This window comes from Dreissena polymorpha, chromosome 11 (assembly GCF_020536995.1).
Source record: "Dreissena polymorpha isolate Duluth1 chromosome 11, UMN_Dpol_1.0, whole genome shotgun sequence".
NCBI lineage: Eukaryota > Metazoa > Mollusca > Bivalvia > Myida > Dreissenidae > Dreissena > Dreissena polymorpha.
Window position 1 is genome coordinate 17950284 of NC_068365.1, and position 22251 is coordinate 17972534.

General features: G+C 34.0%; 1 protein-coding gene across 5 annotated transcripts in view; it reads left to right on the plus strand.

The window, feature by feature from the left end:
• The first annotated feature begins 1814 nt into the window (after positions 1–1814).
• The window catches only part of LOC127851036 (uncharacterized), a 35547-nt gene continuing 15110 nt past the window's right edge, over positions 1815–22251 (plus strand). The window contains exons 1-8 of one of the 5 annotated variants that reach the window (XM_052384490.1): positions 1815–1953; positions 9458–9537; positions 15025–15252; positions 18163–18367; positions 18955–19238; positions 19481–19618; positions 21375–21595; positions 21815–22060. In XM_052384490.1, coding sequence (XP_052240450.1) covers positions 15118–15252; positions 18163–18367; positions 18955–19238; positions 19481–19618; positions 21375–21595; positions 21815–22060 — 1229 coding nt within the window. In that variant the 5' untranslated portion in view covers positions 1815–1953; positions 9458–9537; positions 15025–15117. The remainder of the gene's footprint in view (positions 1954–9457; positions 9538–15024; positions 15253–18162; positions 18368–18954; positions 19239–19480; positions 19619–21374; positions 21596–21814; positions 22061–22251) is intronic. The other 4 variants (XM_052384492.1, XM_052384491.1, XM_052384489.1 and 1 more) reach the window with 4 other exon arrangements.

Here is a 22251-nt window from a genome sequence, read left to right on the forward strand (position 1 = left end):
AAAAGATTACTAAATTATGCTGTTGCTCAATTTATTATGACAATGTAACAAAATAAAAATGAAAGAACTTTCAGTAACTGACCTATGTAGTTATTTTAGGCTAAAAGCACAATGTTGATAATAAAATAATAGTACATGACTCTTGGGACTAGTTGCAGTTAAAAAACACACACAAAAATAAATAGGAAAAAAGATCACAATAATTCTTAAAAGTGTTTTTTTTTTTACTGCTCCTTTAAAACTATTAAAAGTTGGAATACTCCTCATATGTGGAGGTAACATGTTCCATAACTTACATCCTAGGTAAGAAAATGACTAAATCCCAAACAGTTTAACCTTTGGAGGCACACATGACCCATGCTCACTAGACCTAGTTCTATAAGTATGAATATAATCCTGAGTTATATAGTTTTTACTCATGTAGCTTCGGGATAGGCCATGATTAATTTTGAATACATAACATAGTGTAATTAGTTGCAATCTTTCGGAAACCGGTAACCAGTTTAAAGAAACAAAATGTTGGTTGCTGATATGAGACCTGGGTCTAGATTGAGTAAAAATCTTACCAATTTATTTTGGTAACCTGGAGCTTATCCTTCCAATATTTATTTAGACCATGAAACCAGAAGGAACAAGCATAGTCAAAGTGGCACTGGACAAGGGAAGAAACCAAAAGTATTTTAGTGTGATCAGTAAGAAATGCTTGTTTTTTTTTTACATAAATTTTAATATAATATAATAGTTTGATACTTCAACCATCGTCGTGCAATGCAGGAAAGACCACTTACAAAGCCAAGTTGTGTACATCCATCTTTAGCTACATTAAGTACTTCTGGTTTTATTATTTCAAAGAATGAAACATAATTCAGCCATTTATCAATTTAACATTGTATTTTAAAGTATAACACGATTTAAAATCAGAAAAATGATTTAGAACTGAGATATTCACAACGTGCGTTAGTTAGAGTATGTGACCTGAAACGATCCCACGCTAGTATTTAAAGGTCTATGTAAACCTATGCATTAACCATTTCCTGCACGGGAATTTAGGTTAAATACAACAAAACGTCTTTTTGGCTGGGCTTATAACATGACACTTGTAAACGAGTCGTTCATACGATCGACTAAGAGATAAGCATATACAACGGATCTGAAAACTTTTTTTTCTCGTAATTTGTGGATTGTATGACTAGACGTATTACAATATTATGGTGAAGTTAGTAAGCGCAATGTCAAAAGGGTAACTATCAGATATGTATAAATTTCAGATTAAATCCGTGTTACACATGGTTCTTGACATATACTGGTTAACGATAGTGTAACTTAACTACCAAGTGTAAATAGAATATATAATTGGCGTGACTTGAAAAGGTAAAAGGAAAAAAATACAAACAATTGGTGGTCTATTCAAACAGTATTTTTGTAACTCACTCGTAAGCTATTTTTCCGAATCCAGACAACGAATGAGATTAATTTTAACGCATATTTTATGCATAATGTTTTATTCATGCATGTTTTTTGTTTGATATATTTTTTCTCTGATTACAAGTTGGGTTTTGTTTTGCAACTGGGTAATTTTAGTCAAGAAAAACAGTAAAGTCTTTGTTTTTTCCTTGTTTTCTTTTCGAAAATGATCGAAGGTGGTTAAGCAGCATGTCTATGTATAAGTTTTCTGATTTCCTTCATGTTTAACTAGTGTTGCAAACTTCGGATCTTGCCTTATTTTCAAAGTGAGGGACAGTTTAAATGAGGTTTATTGTATGAATTACAATTTACAACAGTTGATAGCGGGCAATGTTTATTTACGATTGAATATCTGCCTTATCTAAACACTCAGCTATCATACACACCACGTGGGTTGTCATATCCGATAACTCATCCGCATATGACATTACATGCTTCCACACCCGTAATAGGTTATTTTTCAGTATAAGGAGGCGTTAACATCTCGTGGTAAGTATCGAATACATTTATATTTTTGTTGTTTCTAGAATGTTATATTATTATTTTTCATCATCTTTCGCCATAGGCGGAGATATATTGTTTTGGCGTTGTCGGTCCGTCTGTCCTTCCGTCCGTTCATCAGTTTGCATCAGTTATGTATATTTATATATTTATATATATATATATATGAGAGGATGATGCCCGTCATATTGCCACGCAAACCATTTGTCCAAAACGGAGTAATGACCCGTTTTTACTTGAAAATACCCCTTTTTTAGATATTGAGCTGTATCTCCGATAACCATAGCTATGTAACTTACTAGTGCTTTTATCATTAATCTGGGGCTGGGTCAACTGCGAGACCCATAACCCTGGAGGCAAGTTCATGGTCTTTTATTGAGGTCAACGATTACATATTTGATGACTCATTTATAATTTAGTCATTACTTCACAATGCATTAAGGTATTTTGTAATAAATTTCTATAATTGTTGTTGTCTTATTACGACTTAGGCCTCTAGTGTCAATGTCAATGTCAATGTCACCTACCGAGAACGAATGTAAATTTTTTATTAGATAAGAACTATTTTGCTACTATTCTACCATAAACCAAGGGAATTGAACATATCCATTTCCACATTTGTTTTGCAGATGACATCGATTCAACAACTATGTTTCTTTATATATGTATATATATATATATATAGTAATTCATGATTGTTTATTGTGTAAATCAATAAGTTATATTATGCAAACGATTAAAATTCACGTTATGTTTTACAGAAATGATTTCAAATTCAAGCATATACGTACGAATATATTGTATGGTGTCGAATAGGTATTGATTAATTAACATAGCTCGCGCAATAATCTGTGCAATTATGTTTCTATTTGTGAACAATTTAAAGTTTATGTTCAGATATCGAGGTAAATTGGTCCACCTGTTTTGACCCAAGATGGCCAATTATCATTCTGATTTGTGTTGTCTATCTATGGAAATTTTTACGCACGTATCAACATAAAACTCTATGTAGTATATTAAGATATCAAAACATAAGCACAGCAGTACAATATTGTTTTGCTGAATGCAGTCCCACGTGCTTAACATGTTGTTTTTAAAGATACACCAGGAAAGCTTAGTTACGATATTTGATCGTATAGTTATCTACAATTCTAACACGACACGTGCCAAATTTCATATAAACAAAGAAAAAAATCATCTTTGGGTTATTCTGCAATAATTATGTGCGGAGCTTATACACTGAAAGCATGCGCTGTAACTAAACAAAACATGCCGATACATTTTCCACCAGCGTAATATTCCGGTATTCACTGAGGGCGGAGGTCTGATCGACAGAACAGCCGCAAGTTATTTTTATGGGCGGAACTTCACATAAAATAATACAAAACAAAATAACAAACATTGTATAAATCTTAAGTAAAAACCGTGTAAGAATCGAAATAGTTTGTGTACGGTATAGTTTGTTGTCGCACTCGTGATGTAATCCCTACGCATCCAAACTTCCGGCCGTGGGTTATTCGACAACAAACTTTAACGTACACGAATTGTTTCTTAAGTATAAAACTAACGAAGGTAATTTAAGTGTGTTTTTGTAATCGAATCAAATTTTATATTAAAGGGGCCTTTTCACAGATTTTGGCATGTTTTGAAGTTTGTTATAAAATGCTTTCTATTGATAAATGTAAACATTTGCTCTAAATAGCTCCAGTAAGAAATCAAGAATAAAATTTAAAAAAGAAAAAAGTAAGCCACATCAGGGCTTGAACCACTGACCCCTGGAGTCCTGGCGTAAAAAGTCTCGCATTTAGACCCCTCGACCATTCTTCCGAATACAGTGTAAACAGGTATTTTATACTATATATAAAAAATCCTCGTAATTTCACAAAATATAACGACAATAACAGAACTCTCCAAATTATTCCATCGTTTTGCGTTGCAACGCTTAATAATTTTCAGGTTTTTAAATCGTCAAAAGATGCATATAATGGCTATATTAGAGCATGGTAAATGTTCAGTATAACTGTTTCCTCACAAATATCATAGCTAAATCGAAAATTTGCTAATCTGAAACTACTTTTTAAAATTTTGTCAATTTACCAAAACGTGAAAAAGACCCTTTAAAAATCAATAAGTCTTCTTATACAGATTAAAATTAATACTCTATACAACTGTAAACCAAACTTAATGTGGATAGAAATTAGTTTAATACAAGGAAATCGGCAATGGCATATTATTTCAGGTATGATAATGTTTAAGTATGGTATTCAATGTATTGTTAATCCGTTAAATAGAAGTTACTTAAACATAAAGAAAATTAACTATGAAAGTTACTAAATTTTAACAACTTATTAAGTTTTAACAAAATCAGGGATAACGGAATAATTATTATAATGTGTATTGTATTAGTATATGACGTATAAAATGTCCTGTACACATGTATCCTTGTTAAATGGAATATATCAATAAAAAGGCCCTTAAAGGTGCAAAGTACAACTGCTATATGCCACCCTACCGGGGGCATAAAAACCAAAAGTTCTAACGGTATTTATTTACTAAAGTATTCTGATTTCTTTTTTTTTTTAAATAAATTAATTAAAATGATTTCAATTATCGCAACATATAACAACTGGTTGCAACAAATGGCAAAGTGTCTGCATATCTGAATTTTGTATGTAGTACATGTAGATCAAAGTCCTGTTATAACAAGATAAGTAAAAGTATAAATAGTACAATATCATCGTTGGAATTTTTTTTATATGTTCGTGTGTGTGCCATTGAGTCTCAATATTAAACATTTTATATAGTGACCAATTTAAACTAAATGTGTCTATATAATATCCCGGCTTGGTTCTATACTCGGTGATGTGGGGTTAAAGCCTAGGTAAGTATTCCATTTCATAATAGTTGTATAGCCCTTTGAAAGTGAGATTTGATTGCACAATCATCATGAAACTCACTAGCCAGATGGTGTTATTTTTTATTATGTGTTTGATTTATATGTTACCACAGCTTGGGCTGATTTAAACCCGTTGCGACAAATACAGATCCGTGTAAATTACTCTATACTACAGTGTTCAACCAACTTATTGAAGAATAACTAAAAGAAAGTGATAATAAATTAAATATCCTTGATGGAAGACTATCAAATCTCAATATTCTGATGAAGAGCATAATAATCAGCTCAATGCAATTTGTGAAAAACCACAACAAGTTTGGCTTGGTCTGAAGTTTAACCCGTTGAACTAATTTAATATCTTCCTACACTGGTACAGATTGTGACTATTGTTATCTATGATAAGACTCTCCGGATAAAGTGAACCGCGATTTTTGGAAATGGGCTTAATGAACGTCCACAAATGTTATATTCCACAAAAAAATCCAGTTAAGACGGCGAGTGTCGTCCCTGATTGATAGCCTTTGTTGATTGCAAAATGTAGACTTCATTTCACGCACATTTATTAAGCCCCGTTTTTCCCGAACGCGGCTTAATAATAGACACCACAACAGTTGTTGAGGATGACTGAAAACAAAATACATAAATGAATAGACCCGCAATGATACATACACTAAACGTAATCAAACCTTGAGAGAACAAACGAAGGTACAGCAATTTCACAGGGATCCATCTGACAATAAAAAGCAAGGCGCAACACTCGTCCCTTGCCTGATTAACACATCCCTACATTTGTTCTAAATCACAGATATCAGCAAAAAGTTGATAATTATAGACAACACGGTCACTGAGACCAGACGAGAGACTTTGATAAGGCCCACTTGAGTATTGCGTGAGTTAACATGTCTTGTCTTAAACCAATACCGACAGACACCATGAGCATGCCACTATCTTGTTAATCGAGATACTTTGATAAAGCCCACGTGTGTATTGCGTGAGTAAACATGTCCTGTCTAAATTCAAGGCCGACAGACACCATTAATATGCTACTATCTTGTTTATTTTTTATACAATCGCACATGACCGCAATTTAGGATTCCTTCGCAAAGCAATATGTCACAAGGTTATGTACCAATATAAAAACGTTTTCAAGTGATTTTTTGAAAATGTAAGCACGTTTTTAATGAAGCCTTTTTGACCAAGTCAAAATTAGCTTTAATTGCGTGCAAAACACGTTTTTATCATGGGAAGCTTGACTAAATTGACAGTAATCAATCAATGACATCACATAAAAACAACAGTTAACAGCAAACCCGCATACATATTAAAACCGAAGGCAAATACATACCGCATAATAAAATTATAGATACATTCTAATATGAATAATACATGGAGGATGGATCTAAAGTATTCAAAACAGTAATTGCGGATATACTTTGTCATATATAAACTACGGTAAGCTTAAATTGTAAAAGTAATAATAACATATGAACACATGTCCTAATAGGAGCTAGACATTGTTTAAAAGCGTAGAGTTGTTTTCAGGATCAGATAAACCTGACACTAGACTCATGAAGGAAGGTGTTGAAGTAGGTGGGCATAAATGAAACCAAACGCTTTTTGCATTTTGACACATTTAACTCATTTTGTTATTCGCAACTAATATAAATTAGTAGAATGAGAAAAATATCCACACGATTGTGTGAACAGGTAACTAGTGCTTTCATTGAAATAAGTAATAATAGCATGAACATTAAGAATAGAAGTTAAATAGCAGTTTGTGTCAAGTGTTAAAAGCGTGTGCATGCATCCAAACTTCATCTTTTCATTAATCATTTTATTTCCTCTCTAAACTCCCTCGACAAAATGTCACAAAACTTAACAGAAAGTATTGTTGACTTATCCTTTTATTAGCTTGTTTAAATCTCTGCATGATGGCAAATAGAAAATGCGAAATAATTTGGCGTTGTGGTTGATGAAATGATTTGTAAAAGTTTTTCTATTTAGGTAAATGTAAAACAGGGACTCTTACCGTAGGCTCCAGGATCGTTATTTTAACAAATTCGGAAGAGAACCAAAATATGAGTGCACGCACAATAATATAAAACTTTTTCGCCTTGCGCTGGAGGAGATTTTTTTTTCTATTTTACAATTCATCTTTTGGCCCCAATTTTCCTAATGGACCACCAAAGGATGCGATTAAGAATGACTAGTCGTTTAAGGCAAAGTTCTACTTCCCATTTTCGTCAATCACTCAAATGTGCCTGCCGACTTCTGCAGATCTGTTGCTCGATGCGACATCAGAGATGACCGCAGCATTTTCCTGCTATCTCCCTGCCAGTCTGATAGGGTCACTCGTGTGACTGGTCTGACATATCAAAATATAAATGTTGTGCTTAGATTGCAGATTATATACAAACGCATCAAATGAACTAGTATGGGCTTAAAAATTTAAATGGACTTTTATATATCTGGTTCAAATACTGAGGTTATAATACGTGCATTATTTTTATATTAATTTTATGAAAATCAAGTAGCAATACATTAGGCCTAAACAAAAACTGTTTCTAATTATCAAAACGACTCTACATTATAAATACCGACTAAAAAGGTTTTTTTTTCAATCAAATTCCGAATTTATTTTGTCCGTATTGATTGATTGGTCGTAATTTCTAAATCGTTTTTTTTTCATATCTGCTTAGTTATACATTGGACATCTTCAAGGCATGGGGTCCACTACTCGGAGTCTACTACCAGTCTAGGGATGATTTCACATGCAGAGTGTTCTCCAGAATTGCAGTAAAACGCGTTTCACCGTCGTAATGCAAACTTTGGCCCCGTACATCCGTCTTCAGGATTGGCTTATTATCCGACGTTTCCTTGCTGTAAAACAACTTTCCGGAAAAGTCTATAGAGCCTCTTCTGTCGTTATGCTTTCTGTCCGATTTATAATTCTCATACCACTCAACAATGTTTAAGAATCAGTCTTTGTTGTTATACGAAAATAACTGCGGACGGTTGCACGTCGCTTACATTCGACGGGCATCAAGGTCTCACACTAACATACAAAATATAAGCTTTACCTGTTTTTACATGGGTTTTAGTAGTGTTGAGACTCCTGAGATTAGATACAAAGTATAGATCCCCACTTTTTATATTCACGGAAATAGAGTATCTCAGTCATCCGACATTATACCTGTGTAAACATGTACATAAATAACCATAAGCACACAAGTCATTTGCCCCAATATTAAGCGCCGAAATTGTAGATTTTCGAAAAAATAAACCATATCCGCTTCATCACAAACACTTTAACTGAACTAATATGGGCTTACAATTGAAAATGTACGTTTATATCTCTGGTTCAAATATAAAAGTTATCAGTAGTGCATTATTTTTATGTTGATTTCATGAAAATCAAGCAGCAATAGATTAGGCATAAACAAAATCCTTTCTGGTTACCCGACCGACTATATATGATAAATACCGATTCAAAAGTTTTTTTTTTAAATCAGGGTTCGAATTATTGTTTCCGAATATTGTGATTATTTATAATTTTAATTCTTTTTTTTATAAGTCCTGAGGGCGAAACCCATTTGTTTTTTTCTGACTTATTTATAATGTGTTGTTATCATTTTTTTTTAAATTAATATGATTTACCGAAGTTTATTGAAGCAACAAATATAACATTTATTTCAGTAGGGAATAAGTTTTTCATAGCTATCGACTTGCTATAAGGAGGAGTTTGTTTGTTCAAGATACATTTTTTGACCTGTTAGGTAATTAAGGGTGTTAAGTTTTATTAAACACGTTTAAATAATTGATGTGAGGCACGTGAGTATGCGTGTTAAAATGTTTTTATTAAAAAAAAAGACACTTTTATATTTTCGATCGTCACAATTCTATTAAGAGACTTTTTAAAAGTGTGTAATATACCTATTTAATATCTTAACAAAATAAGATCATATACAACAGTGACATACACATTGATAGAAAGCAAAACGTATTATGTTACTAGAATGGTTCGCCCCCATATTAAGATATAAGCCAGCATACTTTCACGATGACGTCTTAACTCTTCATTTTTTATTGTTTTTTATTATATGCATGTGGAAAACATTTACAAATAAACATCATACAGATAGATAGTCGAATGATTTATTTTAAGCTATATTCTGAATTCCTATAACCATACACACTGGAATATTTTCAAGACCGTAATCAACAAAACATAATCTATGAACATTGATAGCTTAAGCTCATCGTACTGTTCACCTAGAATACAAACAACAACAAATAAAATCAGTTCGACATCATTCTTGTAATGCTTTTATTTGACTGTTCTTTAAAGCAGAAGCACCTGAATACATGACTTTTTAACTATGTCTGCATTCACAACAACACCGGGTTTAATCCTCACAAATCTCCAACATTTTCTATTGTAGCGCAATTATAAAAACTATAATGCTTATTCCGAAAATTAAAAAAGGAGTAAGCTTACCAGACAATCGGACAACTTTAATTTAACCAGTTTAAATTCCTATCCACCCTGCACACATTTTAACAATCAATGCAACGAATTGTTTTTTTTTGTTTCAGATCATTGCTGGTGTGAATGCGGGAATGTAGGCGTCATAACTCGTTAAACGAAAGGAGAAAATGTCCACATTGTCATTACTGTAAGTTCCTTTTAAAATAATGAAAGCAAGTGTTTATTTGAAATGCATAATTATAAGCGGAATATTAAGCTAGCCAATTGTTCAAAGGGTATGAATCAGTCTCGTGGCTTGCACACTTTAACATCGGATTGATATCGGGAGATTAAAGATATATTTATCAGCCCATATCGGATTAATATTTGTCCGACATCGGAACAGCAACACTGTGCGATATAGGCTAAATATCGACTTTACATACTACCAAAGTCTACCGCAATAATTCCTTAATTCAAAAAGGCCGGTCCGACATCGCGTCGATATTAATGCTTACATCGGCTCGACATGCGCATTAACAACAACCCGAGATCAGTCATTCAACACGTCTGAATATCGAACCGTTATCGATATAATAGCATACTGCATAAACTCTACCAAAATGAGACCGATATTAACATTGCCTTTTAATGCTAATATTTAAACGATTTTTACTGTCATTGAGCCAAAAATATGTTTGTAGTTTCCACCTTTATGCTCATACAGAGTGATGAACTATTTCCCTAATGAATTTTCATATCCTTTTCCTTCATTCTGTATTTTCTCATTAACAAAGATCGGGATATTAAGTGTAGATTAACACATTTCCAGATTGATAAATCTTTTTACACAATTGAAGCCCACTTTTATCCTGAACAAGTCACTATCTGTCCATTTAGAAGTACTACGGTGCTGGCGTTTCCGTTGAGTTCCCGGATGACTTTCACCAGCACTTCGTCAATTTTGAACCCTCTTAGAACCTGCAAAACACCATCAAGGCACACTCGGTCAAAAGCTTTTCTGAAGTCGAACAAGTTATGAAAGAGCTTACGTCGGTGTTGCAGGTGTTGCTAAAAGTTGACTCTGCAGTTGAAGATCTGTTTAACAGTGCTTCGCTCAGTTTTGACTTCATCGTGCGCTTCTTCCTGCAGTTCCTCGGCCTTTCTTTTCAATCGTTGAGAATGATGCTGAGCATTCCTTTGCTTGGATGGCTGATGAGGCTGATGGTGCGGTAATTCTCGCACAGGTAATTCTTAAACAGATTGAGGTTGTTCTTTATAGGTAGGGAGACTTGCTGCACTCATTGGGTCACTTCTCCTCCCAGATATTCTGGCTAAGTGCCATCATGGCTGCAGTTGTTGCAACTTTTCCATGTTTAATCAGTTCGGAAGAGACGTTGTCTACTCCCAGAGATGTTCCTGCCTTCAGACAACGTCCCTTCCGAACTGATTAAACATGGAGGAGTGGCTACTGACCCAAGGAGTGCAGCCAGTCTCCCTACCTATAAAGGACAACCTCAATTTGCGCACTACCTCTTCAACCTTTGCCTTTAGTATTTTCGGACTTTTGTCGTTCGCTTCTTGTCTGGGATCATTCTGAAGGAGACTAGTGTTTATTGGATAAGGTTAGTTGTAGCCGTCACTGCATTATTCACTTAACCTGTTAAGACTGTGGCACTTTCGCTGAGGAGGTTCCCGTCAGCTTCCGCAATAACACTGGCCTTGGGCTGATTGGTAATTGCGATGATCTTAAGGGTGATGTAGGCCTTCTTACTGCTGCCTATGGTCATTTCTTTGTAAAGGTTGATCTCTATGCTCCTCAACCCACTCCAATTTTATCCCTTTTATCTTTTTCTTGAACGCCCTGTTTGCTTTCTGGTATCTGTCTTAGACTACCGGCTGGTGTATTTCTCATGCCTCAGCTTCCCCCTTTTGTCGTAGAGGTCCATGATCTCTGCGTTCATCCATGGCCTATCTGTCTTCGCTCTTTTCCAAGAACGTCTCCGGCTGAAGACAGCAGGTCTACCTTATTTTTTTTGGTGATGGTATCGATGTCATTGTCTACAATGTTTAGGGCTGCACACTTACCGCCTATCTGTGCTAGAAATGCTACTACTATCTCTTGATCATTTAGTTACTCGACTCTTATCCGAGGGTTCTTGATTACGCGCTTATTCTTCAGCTCTGTCTATGCTGTACTTGAGCCGTTGTGGAGCAAGTACGATATTGATCTGGTTGTGTACTTGTCCGAATTGAGCATGCCAGGTCGCTGTTCTAGACGGTTTGTATGGGTGCAGCGTTTTTGCTAGTGTGCGTCGGTGGCTTCTGGCGAACTCAAGAAATCTCAGCCCTCTGTCATTGGTCTCTGCTATACCAAATCTGCCTACTGTTTCTCACCATTCTTGGTAGGCGTCGGGTCCAACCTGGTTGTCCCAGTCTCCTTGGACGATGAGGGTGTCTTTCCTCTTGACATTGGCCATGATGCGCTTTAACTCTTCATTAAACTGTTCAATCTCCTTAAATTCATAGTCTGCTGTAGGTATATTAGACCTGAATAATGGTGGTGTAGTTATGTCTTACTGAGAGACGGATAGGGAAAAGCCGGTTTCATACTGGGTTGCAACTGATAACGCTGTTGTCTACATCCTTTCTTACGATGAAGGCAGTCCCGTTGCGATGTTTCGAATCATCTACGCTTTACCATAGTGTGTGTCTTTTATCTTTGTATGTTTCTCCGACGCCTAGACACCTGACCTCGCATATTTCGATGATGTCCCGGCAGTAGTGAGTTCGTTGATCTTTACGCACGCATAAAGTGTTCGTATGTTCCGTGTTCACATGTGTTTTTCTCTTTGTTGCCAGCTTGATCAATAGATAAGAAACGTATAGTAGGGTCGCAAAAACAAATTACGAAATTTACTAAACACTTAAAGCATAGTTTTAATGTTTACCATTAGAAAATCACGCTCATCAGATACAGATTCAGTTAAAATCATAAGAAACTTCACCTTCATAATTCACATGAAAACGGGACTATTAATAATGTGTATTATGTTATAAATCTACACAATGTATTGATCTACTAGCCCATCCGTAAACTCTCCAAACATAACAAAACGACGGTACACAGCTCATAACTTATAACTATCAAAAGAAGAACATTCCACTCAAAACTGCTTTAAATACTTTTAATTAACATAATGCTCTCAGTATGTCGGACCAAAATGTATATGCATACATACAAGATTTGTTTATTGAAATTATATTTTATTTCTGAACGGAATTATAATGATCTTATATCGGGCCAATATCGACGCCTTGTCGGCTAATGATTACGTGTCTACCATCATACAGCAAGCGTTGTGCCCATATGGGTATGTTGTCTGGAAGGAAAAACAACTCGACATATATTTACGTTTTGAACAATTCTCAACCGTAATAACACGTATTTATCATACCACCACATTGATATCTGCTTGATATCATGTTGCCTGATATCTTTTTTTATATCACGGTCAACAGGAAGTTCATATATCAGTCATGTGTAGAGGCTACTAAGACTTAAGTACAATGTTTTGTTTTATGGTAAAGCTGAATCAGATTTATCAAAACAAACAATTTGATACCAATATGTATTACATTTAATCCACAAACAACAACACAAACAGAAAAAAGGTATTTTACAAATAATAGGAATGAAAAAGTACATGCTGATGACGTCATGTAACAAACGGACTACTTTTTTGACACGCCTTCATATGCAAACATCAAAGGTCAAAGGTTATGTCAAAAGTTAAACACTTAATATTAACAGACCAAACAAATAAAACAAACAATAAAAAAACAGTAAAAATAGTAAAAAATAAAATAGTAACACACTTCACAATAAAACCCAATGCAATATGCATTAAATAATGAAATAATTTTAAATCATAAATTATTATTAAGGTTATATTTGTCGTCTTCTACAGTTTTTCAATTTTTCCACATGAATTGTGTTTGATAAGGCTCGTTAAAGGCTAATTTCTTTTGAAAATAAGGACTTCAACATAAAAAAAACATATATAAATACAATAAATAAACATTACCATGTCAGACTTTGTGGATGGAGGTAAGTTTGACATCGTTTGGGACGGTTTAATGGAAGAAGTTGTTATGTCTGAGGAAAAGTTTGCCAATCAGTTTGGAATATACCCGAGTGTGTTTAATGAACCATTTGATGAAATCACGAATGCAAATGTCAATTTAAATAAAAGTTATTTAGAATTCCTTACTGAAACAAATTCAAAAACTGAGAACAGTGAAAACATCAGACGCCATAGAAATAACAACCGAAGATGTACAAAAAATTAATTGAAGCCGAAGATAACAAAAACACTATCCGGAAAACACTGGCAGATGTCAGTCGATTTCAAAACTATCTTGCTAATAAAGGCGAAACGAAGGCAATTTATCATCATCTAGATGAATATCTTGCCACATATCTGCTCTCCATTCGAAAGAACGATGATGATGAATACGAGCCTGTCACATTGCGTAGCATCGTGGGAAGCATTGACGGAAACTTCAAAGAGCAAAGTACCCATACTCTATCTTCCGGAGCAGTGGTCCAGATTTTCCCTTACACGTGACTGCCTGAAAGCAAAGCAGAAAAATCTTTAAAAAAAACAACAAGGAAAATGTTTTTTTAATCACTGTTTAATCACGGCAGAAACTTGGTGAAAACAAATTTCCAATATGTTGAAAACTATGGCAATCGAGGCCGGTTTTGAAAAAAACTAAAACATAAGTAATCATTCTGCTAGAAAACACCTTGTTCAAAAACTAAGGGATTCCAATATCGCACCCGCCGAAATCATGCACATAACAGGACACAAAAACGTACAGTCAATAACCAATTACAGTAAAATTTCCGAACAAACACAAAAAAGATGTTCAAACCTTTTGGCAACATGTTCTACTGCAACTCCATCTGTTTTATGCACTTCTGTCACCACTTCCGAAATGAACATTTCTCTCTCCACCCACCCGGCAGTTTCACAAGCACAGTTTCCTGGCCAAAATCCAATAAATGACATGTTTTTTGGAGCTGTACTTAAAGTGCAAAACCTCAATATCTACGAACAACCACCACAGTAAACCATACGCGCAGTATATATTCCAAATTCTAATAAAAACATCATTCAATTCTTTACAGGTGTTGACACACTTCGAAGACGTGAGCGACTGCACTGGCCTTGACATGTTACAACGGTTATCAAGTTTTGCCTTTAAAATGTATAATATATGCTTTCATTTTGTGTAATAAAGTATTGCTGCTTAAAGTTTTGTTGCAGAATTAAAGAAGAAAGAGAAAGAAACAGCGTTATTAAATTACATTAAATGGCGCTACTTTTCGTGTTGAGGAACAATGCTATTTTTAGAAAGATTCATACGCGATAAACGAATGCAGCGGCTCCAAGGCGTAGCGATTGTTTTTCATTATTTCTTAAAAAACGGGGTAAGTGGTGTCAGTGGTATGATAAACAGAAAAACAGGTTACTGTCTTATCGTTTCGTAATATATCAGGCTCGGCACGAATAAAATAACGGCTCGGCAAGCCTCGCCGTTATTTTATTCTAAGCCTCGCCTGATATATTACAAAACGATCAGGCAATAACCTGTTATTCTCTATATATTGTGTTTGTGTGATCAGAAGATAATGCAGCGAACCATATTTAGGAGATAAAACCCTGTGAACAGTTCAGACGAGGCTGCTGAAAATTCCATTACAGCAACTGTGCCAACAATGAGTGAACAATCTAACATGTCTAGAATAAAAGTTACAGAAAGTGATATTGATTCAATTGACGATATCAGAACAGCGGATGTGCGACGATTGCTAAAGCGTAATCTTCTTTGTGACGGAACAACACGGGCACATGTAAGTAGATACTGTTTTGCAATAATGATAATAATATGCAGCTTCTTTAAATAAAATGTTGTTATTTCTTAAACGGGAAACACGTTCTGAAGAGAGAAATAAAAAACTACTTAACTGCAAGTTGGAAAGCGATTGTTGCTAATCGAAACACCGCTTAATAGTACGAGTATAACACATGTTTAGTATTTAATCCATTTACACTCGATGCATCTCACCGTATTTTAAATAAAAACAAAATGATTAATATTCCAAAATAGATAACCGATTTAAATGTGGTCGTTTTGGGTATTTTTATAGGACATATCTTCTTTATGAAATATAAATTCTAAATGCAATGTTGGAACCCTTTAGTAGACTTGGAAATTAAACCAAACATATTGCAAAAATACCATAGTCTACTTATGTTAAGTCACAGGTATACCAATGAGACCTAACGCACCAGATATGATCTAAATATGGTCTATTAAAAGGTTATCTCCCGTATTTCGGAAAAAAGCGAAACTAAATCTAGCATATGCGCGGTTAGCAAGATATCGCTCCTTTATTTGGCAGCAAAAAATTGTTCATATGTATGGGAGGGGGTGCCTCTTTTTAAAACTACCCCCCGCCTAAAAACCGGGCTGTCTTCATGAAATCATGGTTCGGCACTGTATTTGTTTTGCGGTACAGAGCTTGGTTAACAGTTAAGTCGCAATGATTTATCTTATACTCAAAGTACCACAAATCTGCTTGGAACAATGACTTGCGAGTTTTCTTTCTCGCAATGTTCATTGTTCGTTCATTGTCAAACAAATTCATTGTTATTTCTCTCATTCTACAACTGCAAATATCTTGCTCCGTTCTTAGACGTTTCGCGCTGCTTACGCCTGGTGTGTCACTGGAAAACACTATGACCGCATTTTGCACCAAAGTTGTTTACATAATTAGCGATTTTAGTCCGCAGTTTTCGGTGTGTTTCGGGCATAGATATATTCATGTACGTGAACAATGCTACAAGTTTGTGTTTCTTCGTGCGATCGGTGAAAAATCAACTAGTGTCCAAACCGATTCATCCGAAAAAAGGGTACAGTTTTCCTGTCAAAATGCATTTTGATCTAATGAAAATAGTTTGCAATCAGCTTAACGACCGTGTGTCGATTCTTGTTCAGATGCTGTCTCACAATCCATAACAGTTTGTATTTTCTACTGTCTGGTCACATTTGTTGTAATATTTGTGAACAACTTTGTTTTCCTATATAAGTTTGTCCTGGGTCAAATTTTCTAATCATTGCCTTTAGTGTAGATATTTGCAAATTGAAGCCAGCATAACATTTTTTCAGATTGAAGTGAATGAAAAAAAAACACAGATAAATGGAAATTTTGGCTATATTGCAGGCATGTCTGAGACCATTTTATGTGCAGTGCAGATTCACTCAAAATTGTGGATCAATTCATGTTATCATATTATGAGTAGTAAAACACTGTAAGAATCAAATCCGCACAACCCTCAGTCACGTCAGTTCTTCTAATCATTCCCCATATTTGCAAATCTAAAGTAAAGCCTTCATAACATGTTTGTTGTTTAGTGAATTACAAAAACGTATTAACACAGAAATCTGGAAACTTTGGCTATTTCATGTCTGTATTCCAAAATCATTTCAATGCATAATTATTGCCTAAACAGTGAGGCATAGTATGAATTTGTGAAATGCACAAGAGTACATGCTCATTCAGGTTATTTTTCTGATCAATGCCTATAGAAGGTATATTTGAGAACTTAGAAGTAAATGCTACATAACATTTTCAGATTGAAGTGAATGAAAAAAACCTATTTACATAGATAAATGGAAATTTTGGCTATTTTGCAGGCATGCTCATGTCTGTATTCCAAAATCATTTCAATGCATATTAACAGTGTGGCATAGTATGAATTTGTGAAATGCACAAGAGTACATGCTCATTCAGGTCATTTTTCTGATCAATGCCTATAGTAGGTATATTTGAGAACTTAGAAGTAAATGCTACATAACATTTTCAGATTGAAGTGAATGAAAAAAACCTATTTACATAGATAAATGGAAATTTTGGCTATATTGCAGGCATGCTCATGTCTGTATTCCAAAATCATTTCAATGCATATTAACAGTGTGGCATAGTATGAATTTGTGAAATGCACAAGAGTACATGCTCATTCAGGTCATTTTTCTGATCAATGCCTATAGTAGGTATATTTGAGATTTTAGAAGTAAGCATTATAATTCGTCAGAAAAATCATGAGCGTTAAATTTAAAGTGTTTATGGTGAAATAAGATGTGTGTTTAGTTTACATTTTACAATCACAAATTTACTATAATTCAAAAGCATAGCAACGTAAGCCGCACAAGCAGGAGCTCCATTATTAATGGCAAAACACTATTTGACAAATGCAAACATATGAAACATTTTAAAAAAATGTTCAAATTTTGGGCCATTAAATTACATCGGTCAGCGCAAAAATGTAATTTAAAGAAATGTATAGGCTGGCCAAACCTAAATATATTGACCGGCAATAATGACTCAAAAAGGAACGTGCATTGTTGACATCATAAAGATAACACAATATGTACACATTAACCAAAATAATTGATGCTAGAATTGAAAACCTTGGAACAGTCAATTGAATAACACATGGTGATTTTAAACGATTGATACAAAGCGTAGCTTTAAACTAAACCCACAGCACTCATGCGTTAGCACATCATAAGCTCGTTATTTAAATCAAGGTCTAAACGAATCGTTGGGGGTTGAAACCGCTTCTAAAGACTACCACTTTTAAATGCGTGTCCTTTTTCGAGTATGACTTTTAGTTATTCGTTTAGACAATTAATTGATGTATTACAGTTACAAAAATACGTAAGAAACAATCGTATATAAGTCTAATGTCTGTTTCAGAATGAAGATTCGTTGAATAAGGGACAACAAAATGAACGAACTAAAATGGACAATCTGATTGTATTGTATAAAGAAGCATACGCGTTGATAAAAGAAAACGACACATTTTTCTCTGGTATTTTTAAATGGAACCAAAATATAATGACTGACTTAACAAACGGCATTGAAAATCTTAAAAATTACAGATCTCCGATCTTAGTCCTAGGTAATCATACTAAGCTGAAGATTTTTTATGATTATTTTATATTCCCCATATGCTACTAGGTAAATACAAGTATACTCGTTTAATATATTATTTGATAATTTAATTATATTCTTAAATTTCGTTATCAAACCCATTCATGGTGTGTTCAACAAATTTATACTAAGTATTGTAACTGAAATATCAAACGTGTTTGAACAACATTGTTACAATCGTTGTACAAGCCTTATTCAACTTACATAAACACTAATAACAGGATTAATTTTCTCTCGTTATTTTTGTGTTTAATGTACGATTAAAGAGGCTAATTCTAATTCATAAATGGTCAAGGTATTTGTTATATTGTTTTGCACAAACATACGTTTTCATATCAAATCATAATAACGTCGCGTTAACGAAAAAAAACAACATCCTATGAACGTTTGATACACCATTTTCTTCTTAGAAATGTGTTGAATTTGTACACATCTTTCTTAAAATGTGTTATTTTGATATTGGAATCCTTTACCGATTGTATTACTAACTTGATATTTGAATACTGAATTTATTGGCAAAGACATTGGATTTCATTTATCTTGATTTTATTACAGGAGAAACCGGTGCCGGCAAAACATCTTTCATTAACTTGTTGTTAGGAGAACGTCTCCTGCCAACCAGCCTGCATAGCAACACACACACCATATGTGAACTGAGTAACAGTCCCTCAGGCAATCTTGACGCCGATGTAGAATATGTTGATAAACCAAAAGAAGAGGGTGTCAAAACATTTTCTAATAAAGACAATCCTAAAGAATTCGTTGAATTCATGAAAGTTGAAGCAGTAAAGACAAATGTCCGAAAGATAACTGTGCATGCGCCATTTAATATTTTAAAGGTATGGACAAGGATAAATGCGTTAACAGGAGTTAAAGTTTTTTTTGTCGGATCACTGCATGAAATGATATTCAACTGTCTATTTTTTATTTTCTTATTTATTGTTTATTATTTATTGTATCGCTTATATATCCCGTTTAAACGCAGAAATTCACAGGTTGAGTGTTTATATTAAAAATTTGTGAAAGTGTACGGCTGAAAAACAAACATGCTGGTCTATTCGATGTTTTATTACCGTTGTAGAATAACGTTGTCATCGTTGACAGTCCAGGTGTTGGTGAAACACAGGAAATGACAGATGTTGTTTTGGGCTATGTCGAGAAAGCTGCAGTTTTCATTTTCGTCATTGATATGATGAATGCCGGTGGAGTGCAACAAAGGGTATGGTAACTGTAGAGTAAATGTTGAGTAAATGTATGCCGTTTTTTTTTCTTGCGAGTACTCTACTGTGAGTAACCAATTGCATATACCGTTGTAAAACGATACTTTATTATTTTATAAGAACAAATATGTCTTTATACATAATAAAGTAAAATGTATGTCTTCGAAGTTTGATCAAATTGTATGAATATTTATAGGAAAACTAAGGAAAGTTACGAATACTGAATTACAATAGTGTGAATGAAAAATACATATTGCTGTCTATTATGATTTCGACATATTTACAAATTTTATTCTATAATTTATTAAAATGATTTTTTATCATATTTGTATTATATAGCATATGCAATATAACAAACCATTTCCTGAACATACACTTTTTTAAAATAAATCATGTCGTTCTATTACTGTATACGTTCCATAGCTGCGTCCTCATATGAAATCCTACAGCGGCTATGTACACAATATCCTTTTGAGATATCTTGACCGTGTGAATTGTCTTGCACTCGCAAAGTGAGATTATACGATTTTCATATTTGTTGAACTGTACTATATTGATGAAAATATGTTACAATAACATAAAATAGGCAAGAAAAATTATACATTGAAGACGAGTTTCATAAAATGCTGCAAAGACAAATTAGCGCTCCGAGCCGATTATGACGAAGATAATTCGTGCATATTTTCCTACAATAACCGAAGCATTCGTCTTTTTATAAGGATCAGAGTTAGTGTTCGTGTGTCGTATGAAAATATATCGTTTTTTTTACACATTTTAATTAATTTCATAAATATTTGACAAACTCGTGCATATTCTCCTTATACACTCAAATTTACTTTCTCATTTTTACTTGAATCCCTAAAAAACGGCATAGCCGAAGAAACCCCCTTGCACATTTTGCATACACATGATTTCATTATGGACGGGGGGTTTGTTTTGCTATGGAAGGGAGTTTATTCCGCATATGCAAAACAAGCGAGGGTGTTTTTTCCGCGTATGCAAAATATGAAAGGGGGTTTCTTCCGCTATGCCGTTTTTAAGGAAGGGTGTTTCTTCTTGAGGGGGTTTCTTCCGTACACCACATTGAACGTGTTCTTACAATTGACAAAATCGTTACACACGGAAGAAAACAAATTTGATTGAACTAAGAGCATATTGCAATGTAAACACTATTAGAATTGATATGTTTCATTATCCAAATTTAGAGTAAATGTAAACTGTGTAGAATCCGCTTTTTACGTTAAGGTGCGAGAATTCATTGAACAAGTAAAGACAAGGGCATCAATGAAGGTTCAGAATGCGATGTTTGTGTGCAATAAGATGGATGATGTAAAGTACATGTAAAATAAAGCATGAACTGATATTTAAGCTTCTATTATATCGTCATTGGTTTAATATTCTAAACTATGCTCAGTTTGCAATTAGAAACAATTATGTTTATTTTGTCAATATTTAAAATTAAAAAAAAAACAATATGGAATGTTCAGAAAAGTTTGTCGGGAAAAAAGTCTTTCAAAGTGATTTAGAGCGTCCACGTCAAATTTGACCTAATTTTAATTTGACCTAATTTAATAGCAAAGGAACGTCAAACGTGGATACTAATTATTCTTATTTGAACAACGTTTACACGGATTGATAGAGTGAATCGGAAAAATACAAACACATACTATACGATGTCTTTACGAATGTTCATTGCAGAACGAACTTATAAATAATTTTAACATATAATAATTGCTAATATTTTTTTCAAATTAGGTACCAACGAATGAAAAGGAAATCGTCATTAACGACACAGTCGAGCGATTACTAGAGCTTTGTCACGAATTGGATTCAAGTCAAATAATTCCATTTTCAACAACTGAAGCACAGTCGTTTCAAGATGAAGGTGCAGTGGCTCCTAGATTCAAAACAGTGTTGGCTAGACTTTCACAGATGATTCCTGCTACCCAATTCATGACCACACATAAGGCGCAAACGTTAGTCTGAATAAGTATTACCTTAAGTTATTTTTACAATGAGCAAATCCTGTTTTTACCGTTTCCAGTAACGAAGTAGCAGTATATATACCATTCATAGTAATGCATTATTCGATAAAATTGACATCGATTCTTCGTAAATATTATTGGTGTTAACATTTAAAATACAATATGTCTATTTGTAAATACCATATTGAAATTAACATTATTCACCTTCAGATGGTTGAGAGATGTTTTAGAGAAAAGCCTACACATAACTCGCGCACACATAGAAAACTCTCGCCTAAGCGAGAAACAACTTCTCGACAAGAAAACAATGGCACAGCAGAGAATTAAAGATCTAGGAAAAGAGATGAACGCGTTTATATCTGAACAAAGAGGAAACGTTGCCAAGAGAATTCAAGAGGGGGCCGCGGAAATGTATGATCGAGTTAATACCGAGCAAACAAAAGGACACGTATGCAGGTAGCTATTATAAGCAACACAGTAATAAGTAAAAAAAAAAAAAATAGAATATATTAATAAATAATAATAATAATTATAATAAAAATAATAATAATCATACAAATAATAATTATACTTTTTATTATTATTATCATCATTATTATTTTTTTATATTATTATTAATATTATTATTATTATTATTCTCATTATTA